This window comes from Mytilus trossulus, chromosome 3, assembly GCF_036588685.1.
Source record: "Mytilus trossulus isolate FHL-02 chromosome 3, PNRI_Mtr1.1.1.hap1, whole genome shotgun sequence".
Lineage (NCBI taxonomy): Eukaryota > Metazoa > Mollusca > Bivalvia > Mytilida > Mytilidae > Mytilus > Mytilus trossulus.
The window spans coordinates 77,475,831-77,493,966 of NC_086375.1; the positions used below are offsets into that span (position 1 = coordinate 77,475,831).

General features: G+C 31.4%; 1 protein-coding gene across 1 annotated transcript; it reads right to left on the reverse strand.

Annotated features, from left to right (window-relative positions):
• Positions 1–322: 322 nt before the first annotated feature.
• LOC134712489 (centromere protein I-like) lies at positions 323–17,303 on the reverse strand. The gene is made up of 18 exons (XM_063574084.1): positions 17,147–17,303; positions 14,089–14,226; positions 11,968–12,086; positions 11,540–11,647; positions 11,062–11,157; positions 10,385–10,474; positions 9,839–9,982; positions 8,149–8,316; positions 7,576–7,696; positions 6,816–6,904; positions 6,497–6,614; positions 6,075–6,139; positions 5,563–5,678; positions 4,700–4,853; positions 3,707–3,831; positions 2,330–2,606; positions 1,697–1,738; positions 323–768 (listed from the first exon to the last, which is right to left on the reverse strand). The coding sequence occupies exons 1-18, from the start codon at positions 17,220–17,222 to the stop codon at positions 655–657; spliced, it is 2,160 nt and encodes a 719-aa protein (XP_063430154.1). The 5' UTR covers positions 17,223–17,303; the 3' UTR covers positions 323–654.
• Between the last annotated feature and the right edge of the window lie 833 nt (positions 17,304–18,136).

The window sequence follows — 18,136 nt, forward strand, 5'->3', positions numbered from 1 at the left end:
CACGGACACTACTGGAAATGCAATTTTTCAATCTTCCAAGAACCATAACTCCTGAACGGTAAAAGTCAAAATCGTCATTATTGAACTTGACCTTCTTTTTGTTGTCAGTAACAACATATTAAAATTTTAAAAGCTTTGGTTGTACAGTTCATGAGTAAATGTATGCACAACATTTAGTTGCCGCCCGCCCGACTGCCCGGCCGCCATTCATCCCCAAATCAATAACCAACATTTTTGTCACAAAAATCCGGTTAAAAATGATAAATATATATTACTGTGATCTAATTTTAATGAAATAGAATCCATTGTATGTGTAAAATTTATTTTTATTAATATTATTGTTTGATTTTTACGATAATGTTTCTATGTATTCATATCTATCTCTTCACTTCTTCTATTTATAAAAACTTATATTTGAGAACATCCTTCTAGTCAGCCAGCAGTAGATGTCCATTAAATCCCCTTCTTTATGAAAAATTTGTTACATACTGGAATACCGTTGCAGTCAGCCAGGAATATGTGTCTGTAGACTCTATTATTTCCATATGAAAAAACTTTTTTTATATTTGTGAAAATCTTTCTAGTCAGACAGCAAAAATTGTTGATTTACTCCCATTCCTAATAAAAACTGTTTATTTGGAAATATCATTCTTGTTAACCAGCAGAAGTTGTTGATTGATTCCCTTTCCTAATGAAAACTTTGTTATACTTTGGAATATCATCCAAATGTTCACGTTCCAAAAAATCAAAGTATGTCTCTTTAACTCCCTGTAAAAATGGTTAAGAAATTACTTTATACAACAAAATATTGAAATATGAAACATGATTTTTTTTCAATTTCTTAGTTAGACATTTCTTATTATATTAGATTACACATTATATATACATATAACACTGACTCCACTCACCCCACCTAATAAAAAGGATCCTCTATCCCTTACCAAAGTGCCATTTTTGAGCCAGCTAAGTCTTCCAAAGACATACAATTACTGGGTAAGGCTTTGAAGAAAACAACCCAACTATAGTATGATGAATAAAAAGAAATATATCAATAAAATAGATACTAAGCGTAAAATCAGTTTCTGTGTGTTCCACTTTATATCCCTGAAAGTTATTTTTTATCATAGTGTATAGAAACAATTATTTACTCTGAGTTAAGTTAAGAAACTGTATGGGTATATAATTAAGTAGCTGTGGTATCGTAGCTCTTAGGTCCTTATGTTATTTTTTGACTATTTGTGGTCCACAAATAATAAAAAAAATCATATGGACCTTAGAGCTACGATACCGCAGCTAATACTAGTAATTCAGAAGATCCAATAACTTAAAAACTTAGAAACAGCTTGCATCTTAGGCAACACCTGTCTTGGGGGGAATTCATGTTGCTTAATGTTTAGTTACTGTCAGGTGCTTCATGGACTGAATTTGTCTTTTTGTTGTGGTCTATCTTGAACATTTTGAAGTTTTTCATGGACCTTTCTATGTTTTTATGCATTTTGTTGTCATCTTCACTGTGCTAACACTATTTATTAATTAAATGTATATTTTAATAAAATATACAAGAATTTCAACTGAATAAATTGATATACACTACCAATGACCAAAAGTTACTCCTCCATTTTTCATTAATTTTGTTATATTCTAATGGGCTTGAAGGATCCATTATTTTTATCAACAGGCTCATCATATAACTTACCTTGATTCCTCTAGGATGTCCAAACTGTTCTATTGGCTGGGTCTGTAACGAGAGCAAAAGAAGAAAAAACATATCTCGTTTAAATCCTGATAATAAACATGCATTTCAAATTTCTACTTTAAATATGTTAACATATAGGGTTGTTTCAAAACTTATATGCATTAATGGGGTTGTTGAATTTTGACATTTTTATTTCATGGGTGGTTGGGGTATTTGAAAAAATATATCTCATGCCCACCATGCATTTAATTCTGGAGGAGAAGTTATTTTAAGATTTCAAAATGTATTTTGTTTCAAAATCTGAGTATTAATCAAAATGCAAACAAACAATCCTTTCTTTCCTCCCCCCTTTAATATAGCTTTATTTGTTGGTCCTGGTAAAATGTATAAACTTCTTATTTCCTTATGATTGAATTTAATAGAATCTATTTACCTCTTTTATAATGGAGATGCAAACTTTGATGTAGAACTTGGTAATTTATAAATTAATTTGAATTTCTGCACATTTTTTGTCAACAGTAGGGATGACTATAATGCTTGTTTTTTAATTTAAATAATAATTTTTATAAATGCCTTCAACAAGATCATAAATAAATGCATGAACTGCTTTTACTTAACCTATCAGTAAATTACCTCTTTCAAAAATTTCATAGCAAAACCCAGAAAAGCTTGGTGTAAATAAACAGTGAATACATCTTCTTTGACCTTCAGAGATTCACCGTAGTCCTGAGGATTAAAGTTGAAAAAACTTCCATCAACTTTCCTTGTGAAAGCTCTATTCCTTAACAAAGCATCAGACACATCTAAGATAAGGTCATTACATTTCCTGATTATTGCTTTCTTATTGATAACTTCATCATATTCTGTTCCTATTGTCTGCCGTTTCTGTAGTTCTAATGAATTCTTGTACCTGTTTAAATAATAAAGGAAAAGGAAAAAAAGACATTAAATTTTCACCTTCAAATCTACTGTTCATCATTTTACCACAATGATTCTGAAAACTATATAACTGACAACCAATTAAAAAGCTTCCATAATTGTAACTAATGAAAAATCTAAAATAACTTGTAGAACTACTAATCCAAGATTTCATATATAAAATTGAGAATGGAAATGGAGAATGTATCAAAGAGACAACAACCTGACCATAGAAAAAACAACAGCAGAAGGTTACCAACAGGTCTTCAATGTAACAAGAAAATCTATCACCCTGAGGTGTCCTACAGCTGGCCCTTAAACAAATATATACTAGTTCAGTGATAATGAACGCCATACTAATATCCAAATTGTAAACAAGAAACTAAAATTAAAATAATACAAGACTAACAAAGACCAGAGGCTCCTGACTTGGGACCGGAAAATATACATTAAGTAATCAAACAACACATTACTTCATGAATGGGCATGGCAAATTTTTATTTTAAACTTCAATTCGTTAATTAGTTATTCTTTTTATTATATAGACCATGGACTTATATTTATTGCAATAAAGTATGATATGAAAGGATCTATGTTTTTTTCTACAGCATTCTCAATTATTTTGATGTAGTCATGTATGAGGAGTAAAATTATTGATTTTTATTTCACTAGGAAATCACAGTACTTTATTGTGACCAAAGTAATAGTAGTAATGGCAAACAGACACATATTCAAGTATTTCTCAAGAGCAAAACCAGTTATAATTAGACCTTGTATTGTCTAAAAACAAATTAAGATCATGAGGACTAAATTGCTACAGAAAAAAATGTACCATATACTGGGAATGTATTAGTTTGTTGGAATGTTTCTCAACATCATAAAATCATAGCGATAAAAACAGTCAAATAGGTTTGTTTTGATATTTTTAAATGACATCACAACTGCATTGAAAATGTGTTTTCTGCAGTTCAGTCACCATATTATGACATTCTATTCATTTCTCAAAAAGAATTTTCTACAGTTTGAAGAATTTTTATGCACTAACAAAATGATGGCTGGATCAAATTCAGTGTTATCTAATAATTGTCTTACATGGTAATGATAGAACAAACACGAGCTGGTCCCATTGCATTCTCTAGTAAGAATGGTCTCATAAATATATCTTTGACAGGGAACGGTACAACAGGAATATTGTATTGTGAAAACAGACTGGCTACCTGAAATATAACAAAAGATCTTTGACAGGGAACGGTACTACAGGAATATTGTATTGTGAAAACAGACTGGCTACCTGAAATATAACACAAGATCTTTGACAGGGAACGGTACTACAGGAATATTGCATTGTGAAAACAGACTGGCTACCTGAAATATAACAAAAGATCTTTGACAGGGAACAGTACTACAGGTATATTGTATTGTGAAAACAGACTTGCTACCTGAAATATAACAAAAGATCTTTGACAGGGAACGGTACAACAGGTATATTGTATTGTGAAAACAGACTGGCTACCTGAAATATAACAAAAGCATATTTAATAAGCTAAAACTAAAACAAAAATGAGTTCCCAGTACACAGACGCCCCACTCGCACCCTTTAGGCCAGGTGAGCTAAGAACAGGGTCAGGGAAGTGGTGGATTCAGAAGTTTTCATAAGTTGGGGCCCACTGACTGCCTAAGAGGGGGCCCGCTCTGGTCATGCTTCAGTGATTCCCTATATAATCAACCAAAATTTTCCCAGAAAAGGGGGGCTTGGGCCCTCTCTTAATCCGCCTCTGGAGGGTGAGAGTGCATGTAAAACTGATGGAATTCGACCCCATATTGTGCCAAAACCTAGTCAGCCTATCATGTAGGTTGTTGTTTGTCTTTATGTGTCAGATATTTTGACTGAGGGTTCGGTATGATTTCTTTTTGTGATTTCTGTTATTTTTTTCATGTATTATCAATGCTTTTAATATATATCCTACACATTTTTCATCTTCTAATTTCCATAAATTCAAATATTCATTTCTCATCCCAAATCAAAAGTTGTAATGAATTTAACTTTGATCTATCCTTTTTTCATAGCTTTTTGTATAGACTTACTAATTCCATAAAGTTTAAGTTGATGTGTATGAGTAGATTATGACTATCATCCATTTGTTGACCTAATACACACATATCACTGATGTACCGCACTAATTCTAGTAAAGTCACAACACCTTCATACTCTTCTGTATCTTCATGAAATAAACAGGATCTGTCAAAAATTCAAAATAATCACTTTGAAATGATAATCAATATATTTGCATATATATTTATGTATATGCTTGTAAACAAATGCACAGTACTGGTTTCAAAATGAGAATAATCTGTAAAACAATTTTAACCATCTTTATCTAATCTGGTCTTGTACACCGACAATGAGGCTTTGTCTAAAAAAAACACAATCTTTCTACAGATCCAAGTATGTATATAGATTAATCATTCATTGTTTCGAATTATCAATGTTATTTGTACAAGGCTTAGAAAAAGGCGAGGCTGTGCAGAGCATTTCTACCTGTTTCGAGCCAAGTACAAATAACATTGATATTTCGGGACAATGTATGATTATTCTTTATATACGTCATAAATAAAACTCTACGGAAACACACTGTCAACGTCATAAACAAGGTGATATACGGTCAGTGACTGTATATCACATATGAATATATGGCCAATGCAATATGACTGCTCAAATAGCACAGCTGCAGTATATTACCTGGCATCAGCATCATTTAAGTATTAGTGAAGTACTAGCTGGAAAAATGATACAACTTAAAATTTTAAAATATACAAGCAACTAATTTTTCATTTTGAAATTTTGTTTGTTTGTTATAATTCAAACTAAATTTTTATAACATTGTATAGTTAAACAATAAAACCTTGCATGTCACCTTAAAATTTTACATAAATTTACAAATACTTACAAAATTGTAGGAGTCTGACCATCTACTTCATCTGCTTTATTGCTTTCTTGGACCCTTGGCCATTCAAAGGCAGCCAAATTACGAAGCAATGCTGTTAGGCAGTGTATCACTTGACACTGAAATTCACATAAAAAGATCTTGATCTTTGATAAAATTGTCTTCAGCAGTTATCTCTTTATATGCAGACATTAGAAATTTTTGACACTTTCACAATGTTACAAGGAATACCTCTTTTGAACCAACACTTTACTAAATCATATACTCACAGAACAAAACATGTGTCAAGCAAAACTTATTGTAAGCCTGATATCTTTTATGATTTTTAGAGCTGTAATAACAAACTCTCTATCATACGGCAATACAATATCAAATTAGAGAGCTTTGCTAGCTCTTTTACTGCATTACCATTACCAAAGAGCTTTACTATAAATTTACAGCTAGTAATTCAAAATATCAATATTCATTTAAAACTATAAAATCAAAACTTTTAACACAACCGGTACATCACTAACCTTGAAGTAAACAGATGAACAAAAGTATAGCTTTCTCAAAGGCTCCAGTATGTTATCATGTAATCCTGTAAGGAAATATATGTATACAATTTCAACCATATAAACTGGGACATATTTTTCTGGGTTTTGTTATGTAGGGTTGTTTTCTCATATATACATATCTCAAATCTCCTTTTACTCACATTTACGATGTATAATACAGCACATTATTATATTAAAATGTATGTTTTATAAATATTAACATTAATTGAATGAATAGAAACTTGACGCTGTTTCTTTGCTTTTTGTATGTTTTGTTTCTGGGTATGTGCTGATTTTGTGTCATGGATGCATACCCCATTTTTTTTTTTAGGAAGTAGTACTTCATAAGATTTTTGTTTTATAACATTAATCCAACATTTTATTTCAGATAATCTACTTACTTTGGAATGAACAAATTCTGTGGTAGGTTATCAGTCTAAAAATATGAACACGAAAATCCTCTCCATTCCATCGATGCAAAAATGTAGCTAAAAATTGGTCTACTGCTGGTATACCCTCCTTAAATGTACAAAAACACTTACATAATAAATTATAAAATTCTAGCTGATAATTGGTCTTTTACTGTTATGCCATTCTTCAATGTACAGGTACACACTTATATAAAATCGTGATAAAATATTAGGTTATTCTGTCAATATTTTTGATTTTTTCCACAAAAATTAAACATGTCAGTCTTGAAATATTTACAGTTATACTTACTTGCAGAAATTTTGAAAAATTAACAACTTTTGTCAGCAAACCATCAATTCTTTCTTTATCTTCTACTGTTACTGTTCTATCCAGTATCTCTGTAGACAAATAGAAAATATTTTGAATGGTGGAATCCGCCATTGTTTTTCCCGGAAGTGTTTCCGTGGAGTTCAATTTCATAACATTTGCATAAAGCGCGGGAAACCACATCACATCAACGAAAAGAACATTTCAGGAAACTGCGCAAGTGACGAATTTCACATGTAAACAAATGATCCTCATAGAAACGAAGATGGCGGAATTACAATGTAAAACATTCTGGAAAATGTGAAGGTCGGGATTATTACAGTGTGATCACTTAAAAGGTAGGTCAGTAGTGGTTTTTCTTTTTGCGATTTATGAATGGAATGATAAAACCTATATCTCGAGTGAACGCGATTGATAGTTTCGATTATTTTAACTGATAACCGCTACAAATTTTAGCTGACAGCGACTATAATAACAAGTTTGTAAATTAAAAAAATAGTAGTTTGCATTTATAGAATACATATATATTATTGTACATAAAAATTGTATTATTGATTTAAAAGTATTATAATTTGTGTCTCCAATGTGCAGTATTTGACATATTTGAGCTGGGTTTCATTTCAATTGCTATTTCAGACATTACACAAAAATGACAATGTGTCAAAAACATACACATAATTATAAAGAGACCAAACAATCAACCATAAAAAATATGTAATCCATTATAAGATTATTTATTAACCTTCATAAAGAACAGCTTGTAACCAATAGGAAAACCTTGTTACTGTCACAGCATCAAATGAATAAGACATGTAGTGTTGTAATAACTCATTTCTAAGTACGGCTCCTATCTGACTTGGTGGCTAAAAAAAGAAAATATAACCTGCTGAACATTTTTGCATTTAAATCACTTAAGCTAAAAGCATTTTGTTTTGTTTGAGGGTCTTCCACTTAACTTTCTATACATTCAGACAATGGAAATGGTAATTTTTATAAGCTGAACTGATCTATAAAGGCATGTCATCAAACTTCTGCAGTATCACATTAATAAGAACACTCATTCTGATATCTGATACATAAATATTCTTGCATTTTGGTCCATTCTTGAAAAATTGCTTTTTTTTTAAAATGATTTTTTTCTCTCTCTCAATTTACAGTTATCTGAAAGGAACAATTCCATCTTTGTCCCTAAAATCCACTGTTACTTGATGTAACTGGTTGCCAAAAAAGAAAGCATGAGCTCAAAATTACAAGAAGAAAAAAATTTGGCCTCATTTACAGGATGATACATTTTTTTAAAGTTGTAAAAGTATACCTCAATGTAATCAGGCCGCTGCATCAAAGCTTTCAAGTCAGACACTTGTACAAATGGTTTATTTTTATATAACATGGCCTCTACTGTATCCTTCCCAGGGTTTCCAATATTACTTGATGCATTTGAGTGAACAATAGGAACAGGATCTATTTTCCTTCGTTTTGATCTCTGAAAGATAAAAATATTACATTATTGCAAACAGACATGAAGAACAGCAATTAAAGCACTGTTCCTTTGCTTTTTGTGTCAGGGATGGAAACCCCATATCTTTCTTTTACATCAGACAAGCATTTTTGATATTGATATACAACTTGGTCAAGGTTACCTTTTTATTTGTGTATTCTCAAATGCTACCTTTAATGTACTTCCATTTTCAATTGATGTATATTCACATTCAACTGGATTTTTTGCTCTGATTAGAATGATCTGGATGGTTGACTTCTATTTAAACTTAATGAATGTTGAGTTTTTTTCTTTTTACCAGATCTTTGTTGTTATGATCTTTATGATGAAATATTAAGATGCACTTTATTCTTAACTTTTCTCTATTAACTTGGAATATCTGTTGAACAAATTTATTATTGACATTATAATTATAACTTGTTGTGTCTGATGTTTTATTTTCAAATCTTGCTGACATTTCATCTTAGATTTTATTCTGTACTCAACCTAACACTTCACTCAATTTCCTGCAAACTAAAATATTAATTAAATTCTAGTACCTGTCCTAAAGCTGTAAATTAAATTACACATGGCATTCTAGCACACCTTGCCATATCATGATGTTGTAAATTATACAAACATAAATTAGTATGGCGTTCATTATCACTGAACTAGTATATATTTGTTTAGGGGCCAGCTGAAGGACACCTCCTGGTGCGGGAATTTCTCACTACATTGAAGACCTGTTGGTGACCTTCTGCTGTTGTTTTTTTATTTGGTCGGGTTGTTGTCTCTTTGACACATTCCCCATTTCCATTCTCAATTTTATGTGTTTTGCTATGCATCATTTTTGTGCTAATTCTACAACACTAACTTACTGAAATCAATAACTAGGAGATAACTGTATTGTATTTAAAGCTTGGCCTTCGTAAAACGTAGATTTTACTGTCGCAAATTGAGTTTACCTAGCGATGCGTAGTGGAGATAGATAAATGGATATTTGCAACAGTAAAATCAAATTTTACATAGGCAAAGCTTAAAATACAATACAGTTATCCCATTCTAATGCAGCATACTGAAATAAATACCATTTAACAAATATTTTTGCGTAAAATGACATAAATGAAAAAGTCTGCAAAACAGTTGCATTGTCTTTAGCAACTAAACAATGTGACATCATATGTATACTTAAGATGTTAAATATGAACCTCTAGATGTATTTATACCTTTCATACGCTTCAAAATGGTTTCAAAGTTGACAAAAAGAACATTTTGAGGCTCAAAATGTGCTCAAAATGTTACTTTCATGTTTACTTTTTGAGAAATTACATACCAAAATAAAATCAGAATTTAAAATGGTGGCTGTCTTAGTTACGGACTTGTACAAGGTGGAATTTACCTCTTCAAAATATTTATCAACGTCCAATGAAAATTATCGTTACAAACGAATTGCATTAGAATTAATTATTTCCAATATTAAATACTTTTTTTTGAAAGGCAGACATATATGTAGATGATGACAACTTACCGGAGCCCCTCTAAGTTGACTAGAATCTGCCAGCTGAAGTCTTCCTGATGCTACTGTGGTATCCAATGTATTCTGATTAACTCTGCTAAGTTGAACTTTCTCTACAACAATCTTCCATTTACCATCTTTACTAGGGAAAAATAACTGAATAGAAAAACAATCAAATCTTTGAGTAAATTAAAATGAAAATAAAAAAAAAATGTGTCTGAGGACACCAATGTTCCAGCTCAGGCTTTGCAATTTTTAAGTTGAGAAGGGACACAACTCTAGAAAGGTAAATGACTCACTGTCCAAATTAGAACTCTGTTTGCTTGTTATGGTTCTCAGCATTATGTATGAGTTTCATAATATTTGGATGATGAAAACTTAAGTTGGTGATCTCTTCCAGTTGCATATTCTTTATAATATCAGAATCAAATGAGATACATTCATCCTTCTTGTTAAGTTGGTTTAAAGATTATTTTTAAGTGTGTTGAAGTAAAGTTATTGCTGAAGTATAGATAAAGTTTTAAAAATTATTATAACCATTAAATCTTAATGACTTACTTTTTTGTTCTTTGGAAGAACCATAGATACCAGGTTTGGATAATAAAGTTTATATATAGATAATAATCCAATCAAATATGGCTGTGCACCCTGTGAAAAGAAGCAAGTTTATATCATAATTACACAACATTTGGTGTTATATTCATTTACATTTCCAGGTATTTGCATGCAATAAGCATGTGATAAGATAAAAACAGGTACAGATAGTATGTCTTATATTACAAAAGGACTACCATATAATATATAAACTGCACTTTCGGTCAAATAATCCAACAATCAATTATACCAGTATTTTTATAACTTAAAAGAAAAGTATTGATTAGAATGTAATGTTTAAAGTTAACAGATTTTCTTCTTTTACTTCATTCCAATAGAAAAAGAGTTGCAGCCAGACAGATCTGTTCCTTTTATATGAACAGGATAAACTGGCATTTCAATTCACAGTTTGAAAAGCAAATGCATTTTAAGTAATATTTTTTAAACATGTACCCTCAATCCATGAAAGAAATTGCTCATTGTTCTTTTGATTGTGAAGAGGCAAATTCTTAAAGCTAAATAGCCATTTTTAAAGTCTATCAAAGAATTCAAGATGGCAACATAGAATTGTTATACATAGTACTGGTGATTTGAATAGAATAGAAGTGCCTATGCTTAATAAATAGTTTATGTTAGAGTACCACTCTGTTCTGAAGATTCAAGAGCTTCCTGACTCGGAACATTCTCACATCTTCTTTTCTTGTCAGCAAAAATAACAAGTGGCAAACATAAGGCATCTGAAATAAAAACATGGGTGTATTATTTTGATAATCATACTTTTAATGGCAAGGGTGATATTTTTCCTTATCAAGTTAGTTTCTGTAATACTAACCCCAACAAGAACATAATCCATTTACTGAAGATTAATTTTTTTGTGGGTACAATATTCAATTTATCGATTTTTGTGTATTGAGGAAAAAATGTTATTCTGTAGATATTTTATTTCTAAGGATTTGCCAATTGACTTAAAGAGGTTCCTCAAGTTAAAATTATACAAAAATATTCTGTGAATTATTATATGCCTTCTAGTAAATGATCTATGTTTTGCTGGCAAAGGTCAGATATCTCATTGAACTATTCTTATTCATCCACAAACTTAAAATTTTCAAGTAGACTTACCATAGTCTGGTTGTCAAGGAAGAAGAATATAAGTCCATACAGTTTGTGTATATCATCTTTGGTGTCTATGTAATCGTAGATCACTAATATCCATCTTAGTAACAGGCACTGTAAAAAGATACAGAAATGTTTAAGATCAAATAAGTTAAAATATTGCATATTTTGAGTGTTGCATCTTTTTGTTATTAAAGAATATATTATTAAAAGTTAATATAAAAGCTACTAAGTCCTAAAAGTCCTGTATCCTGAGGTGAGGACCTCTGGAATTTTTTTAATTCAATATTAACTTTTGATGGCAGGCCTTAAAAGTATATTGCAATTGAATATTCTAGCTGACATACAGATTGATAATGCAAATTTAGTCCATAGTGGATTTTTATGTGATGTAATTTATCAAGTGAACATCAGTACATTGTACATATATTTACCTGCATATTTGTAGAAGGTTTATTTGTACATAGATATGATATTGTTTTAACAATAGCCTTCTCAGGTACAAAAGTAGCAGGAATTAGGAATTTGATCAATCTGGCACTAATTGACTCAGCTAAAAATCAAAATAAAAACGATTATACAAATATGCATGACAATACTTATTACTGTATGCTTCAATTGACAGCTTTAGCTAACTTCCTGTAAAAGTGAGCTCATTTGACTCTTCTTTATATGTTCAAGTCCATGATCATCTTTGTTGGTACCTTCACTTCGAGGGTTTTCTTGTTGTGTTTTAGTTTTAAGATATATGGTCTAGATAGGCAAATTGGAAGGTTTGTGTAAACTTAAAACTTGCCTGGTTTAACCCCACCACATGGTTTTACTAAATCAGGTTTAGTGGACCATATATGTAATTTTCTTTATTTGTTATCTTTGTTTGTTTGTATGTCTTTCTTTTTTCCAAGGAAGTCTAGTGCTGGTGATTAAAGTTCTATACATATTGGATGATATTTATTTAAATTCCTCTTATCTGTTTTCCGTTTTATTATTCAAATTGTCTATATAATCAAATCACTGAAATTTCTTGTTTTTCAATTGCTTGCATTTATACTTTAAATGTAATATGGATTTAATCTGACATGCCAGATTAAAAATACAATCATGGCAATATAAGTTTTTACTCCTTTTTGCATATAGTGTACACATACATAAACATATCAAAGAGTTGATTGTGACTTGTGCATGTAGACAGAGTTTCATGTACATACCATGTTTGCATGTACCAATAACATCTATCACTGTCAGTGGACAGAGTTTCATGGACATACCATGTTTGCATGTACCAATAACATCTATCACTGTCAGTGGACAGAGTTTCATGGACATACCATGTTTGCATGTACCAATAACATCTATCACTGTCAGTGGACACAGTTTCATGTACATACCATGTTTGCATGTACCAATAACATCTATCACTGTCAGTGGACAGAGTTTCATGTACATACCATGTTTGCATGTACCAATAACATCTATCACTGTCATATATATATATATCTTTATTCTCACAAACCAAATTACAAAGGTATAGAGATTATACATATTTCAATACAATTACACAAATAAATAATGTACGAAAGTAGATAGAGGCGTTCACAATTGTTCACCCAGAAAAGTTCAATTTGTTATTGATCTCCTTAATAAGTTTACATAGTTCGTTCAGTTCTGTACATTTTTTAGAATTCATTAATTCATAAAACTTTAATGAGTTTGGTCTATTTCTATAGTAAAATGCAACACATTGTTTTCTACATTTATCAAAAGCTGAACAATTAAAAAAGTAATGGTATTCATCCCCAATGGCATCTGAATTACACAATATACATTTTCTGTTTTCTCTTTCTATATTTTGCCATCTTCCAGTTTCTATTGGAAATTTCATGTTCAAAGTTCGAAATTTAAGAAATAAGGATATCTGCCTGTCATCCAAAATATTCAAATATTTCTCAAACTCCAAAGTATCTTTAAATAAACGATAATTTAATGCTTTTGGTGATTCCTGTAGGCCATTTTTGTTTAAATTGATCTATCAAATTCTGTTTGATGGTTATATGTTGCCATGTTTTATTTACAAAAAAGATATTTTCCCATACATATGACAAGCCACACGTGTCTAAAATTGATTTGACTTGTTTTAACCATAAAATATTTGTACCATATTTGACAGTTGCTAAGTTATACAAAATAAAAGGTAATTTGTCAGGTTTACCAGTTACCAACTTGAACCAATAATTTATCATTCGTAACTTGATTGAAATATCTAATGGATATCTTCCCAATTCACCATAAATCATAAAATCAGGAGTAGACTTTTTAACTCCAAGTAATATTTTACAAAATTTAATATGAACCCTCTCGATTATTGAATTATTTCCAAAACCCCAAACTTCGCACCCATACAGAAGTATTGGTTTCACAATTTTATCAAATAGATCAAGTTGGCATTCAATTGACAGATTATGTACTGTCAGTGGACAGAGTTTCATGTACATACCATGTTTGCATGTACCAATAACATCTATCACTGTCAGTAGACAAGAGTTTCATGTACATACCATGTTTGCATGTACCAATAACATCTATCAACTCCAGTATATGTTCAGGTGGTAAGCCTTTTGTTGTGGAGATGTTTTCTAAACTGTCTAAGCATAGCTGTAGTTGAAGATTGCCCCTTACTTTAATAGGTTCTCTAGCTGAAAAAGAAAATACAAAAGTTGAACACTGTGTCAATAATTATAAACATAATATCGGTTTTTTTTTTGTTTTAATATTGATTTTGTTATTTAGAATCAAACTAAATATCATGTTCTTATAGAGTGGGGTGCCCATATTCGCTGGGGACACATTTTCTCCGTTTTATGATTTTGAGGTGTAAAAACTTCAAAGGATGGCTGAAATGGAAGACATACACCGGTTTATGATATTATATAACAACTTTTTTATTTTCAAAACTGATACAAAATTGCGGCACCTACTAAAAAGGAGCGAAAAAACGGACAACGATTTTCGGCCAATTTCCTGAAGAAAAAACACAAATTCAAAAAAGTATTTCTAAGTAATTCTTTGACTGAATGCCCTAAATGTCAGTCTTTTACACCTTTGAAATGTCTGCTTTTCATCTATAATGAAATTGATTTGATCAATGTTGTTTAAAACTGCGGTTATTTGGTTTTAAATAGATGTGTAAAAATGGCGAATATGTGTCCCCCATTGACAAAAAATCAGGAAATTTCAAACACTCTTTAATCCAACTTTTCAGATGATTTTACTCAAAACAAACACGTTTTAAAGTTAAGAATATTTTGCATTTGAAGTTATCTTCATAAAGAAATATCAGTATACTTCAAAAACTTTTAGACCTGAACATAAACTGTAGAAAACATGAAAAGATGTGGCGAAAATGAGCACCCCACTCTACATTTACACTATTTATCTATGGCTCTACAATGTTTCGATACCTAGTAATGCCTTTTCAATTAATTTTTCAAGTTTGATTCATTTGTTGTACTGTTACACCACTGTAGCATGTTAAGGGAGGTAGAGGCCTTCAAACTAGTTTAACCCAGAGTCCCAGACACATCCTGTCCCAAATCAGCAGCCTGTTATTACTCATTATTATTACTGGTTGTTGTTAGTTGCTGTTTTTCATGTTAATTCTAACACTGTGGCAGCACCTAGATGTATTCAAGTTGTATTCATTTTGTGTTTTAAAAACTGAATTTCCTTATAAAATAGTTTCCACAGACTTTTATTTTAAGATTTTTTTTCTGACAGATAATATTTTATGTTACATTTATATGTGATGTGATTGCTTCCCTTCATTAGTAGATACTTAGTCAGATGTTAGTGGTTGAGCTACAGAAGTACATCTTTAGCTTACTCTGAAAAGGTGCTGCCTTGTAATACAGAGTTCCCATGGTTTTAATCCTGCGCTACAGAATAAAATTGAGAATGGAAATGGGGAATGTGTCAAAGAGACAACAACCCGACCAAAATAAAAAAAAAACACAACAGCAGAAGGTCACCAACAGGTCTTCAATGTAGCGAGAAATTCCCGCACCCGGAGGCGTCCATCTTTAGCTAACTAGGATAAGGTGCTGCATTGTAATACAGAGTTCCCAGGGTTTTTATCCCGGATGGGACAAAGCATTTTTTTAATGTCATTATCTTTAAGGTTACATTTGGCGCTCAACTAAAAAAAAACATGGTGTTTTAAGAGGAATTCCTGCTATGGAATGTGTCTGAGAATCATAATGGTATGATGATTCTTGAGGTGTGGGAAGAGTGACATGGTTGCTTCCCTTCATTAGTAAATATTTGTCAGCTGTAAATATAAAGGTTTGACAAAAATGGCTATGTTAACACTCTCATGAGTACAGACAAAACAGTTTAGTTTAAAAAGTTTTAACACCTGGCAGGATCTAGATGTTTAGTAGTTGTATTCATTTTGTGTTTTAAAAAGTTAAAAACTTTTGTGGATTTAGATTTATAAACATTTTATTTCCTTGCTGTAGGTGGTGTAAAAATTAAAAAAAAAGTCTGGTAAAGTCTTTGAGATAATCCCCCTCAGGTACATGTAATGATTTGTAACATATTTATACAAAAGAAATCAACACAACAAAGGTGATTTAAATGGGTGGGTCTTTTCAACACTGACCACATAATTGACCCACCAACCACTAAGAAAAACTGTGAGTATATACAATAAAACGATAAAATGAATTAAATTATATAAACCTTTAACCAACTTTTAGATTTTTATGCGCATTATTTTTATGTTGAAGTTGATAATCAATATATTTATTCATTTAATCTACAAACCCAGGATAGTTTAAGAAAGTTATTAAAATTTTAAAAACTTTAACCAGAGTGATTGTAATGGTTCCCCGCAGAAAAACTAAGTCCATTTAAAAGTAAAATATGGAAAAAATGGATTTATTTATTTACAAAATTTACTTCTGGATACTATCTTATGATCATAAACAAGCTTCTGTCCAAGTTTGGTACAAACCCAGGATAGTTTAAGAAAGTTATTAAAATTCTAAAAACTTTAACCACAGAGTGAATATAATGTTTCCCCGCAGAAAAGACTAAGTCCATTTATAAGTAAAATACGGAAAAAATGGAATCTTATTTTTACAAAATTTACTTCTGGATATTATCTTATGATCATAAACAAGCTTCTGTCAAAGTTTGGTAGAAATCCAGTATAGTTTAAGAAAGAAGAATTTAAGAAAGTTATTAAAATTTCAAAAACTTTAACCACAGAGTGAATATTTGTTGATGCCGCCGCCAACGCCGACGGAATGTAGGATCGCTTAGTCTCGCTAATTTGAGTAAAGTCGAAGGCTCGACAAAAACGTAGTTGAATAAACTGTCAAAATAGGTGCAATTTGGGTACCGTCACGTTAGATAATTTTACTGTGAAATCACAGCCATTTTTGTCAGTGTATAATTGATAAACATAAAGCAGTAGTCGGTCTCTTGTCCTGGTTACAAATATAAGGATTTGTATCGTAAATTATCATAATCTGATAATGGTCATTACCCGAGCAGGCCGAGATTATACAGATCTAAACTAAAGGATAATTTAAGTATTTGATATGTATAAACCTTCTGTGAAATAACTCAGGGCATCGTCTAACTTCTTTCTTTTAGCTGTATTCGGAGCAATCGGTGATTTGTTCATTTTAAAACTTTCGAAAACTCCGCCAATCTGAATCTGTGTTCTTTAGATGCTTTCATAGTCTATAATCGTTAATTCGCCCCCGATGATGTCGACACTAATCTTCACGCACTGAACATAACAGTATGTCATACAGCTTTCATAGTCCTATGATATAAGACTCTGAAGGTTCATATTATTTACATTCCACGCTCCAGAGTCTAATATTATAGGACTAACAGCTTTCATTGTTCCCCAGCGGCGGATCCAGAACTTTTCATATTGGGGGCCTGCATGGCGATCATATAAATATGCAAAACAAAAGTTCACATATTTTAAGCATCTTAAAAGTTAAACACACACTGGAGCATGCACTTATGAGATAAAAGCACACACTGACGCATGCACTTATTAGATAAAAGCACACAAGCAATAATAGAATGGGTTGCACATAAAAAGCACATATATGATTAGTTACAAAATAACTACAATTAGCAGAAGCACTATAGTAAAGATAACAAAATAATTTTGCCATGCTGAAAAAAAGCATTATACTTAAGTAAAAATACTAAAAAAATAATGATCAGAATTAACTTGTTTTGCAGGCACATGGGGCACATGCCCACTCCATCTACACTTGGGGCGGATCCAGTGATTTTAAAGGGGTTTCCAACCGAGGATCAAAGGAAGGATCCAAGCATATGTCCCAATTCAAATGCCTTGACCGTAAAACAAAGGCCAAGTTGGATTACAACCCCGGGAACCTTCCCCCTCCTTTGACCCGCCCCTGATGATTTATGAAAACTTAGTGATGGGTGTGTTAATATTGACACCTATGTGTAATGTCCGTCTAAAAAAAATCTCACATACTCTATCTATTTGAATTGATTGTGAAAGATTTTTATCAATCCCAAAAAGTTTTCTGTTTCTACATTGTG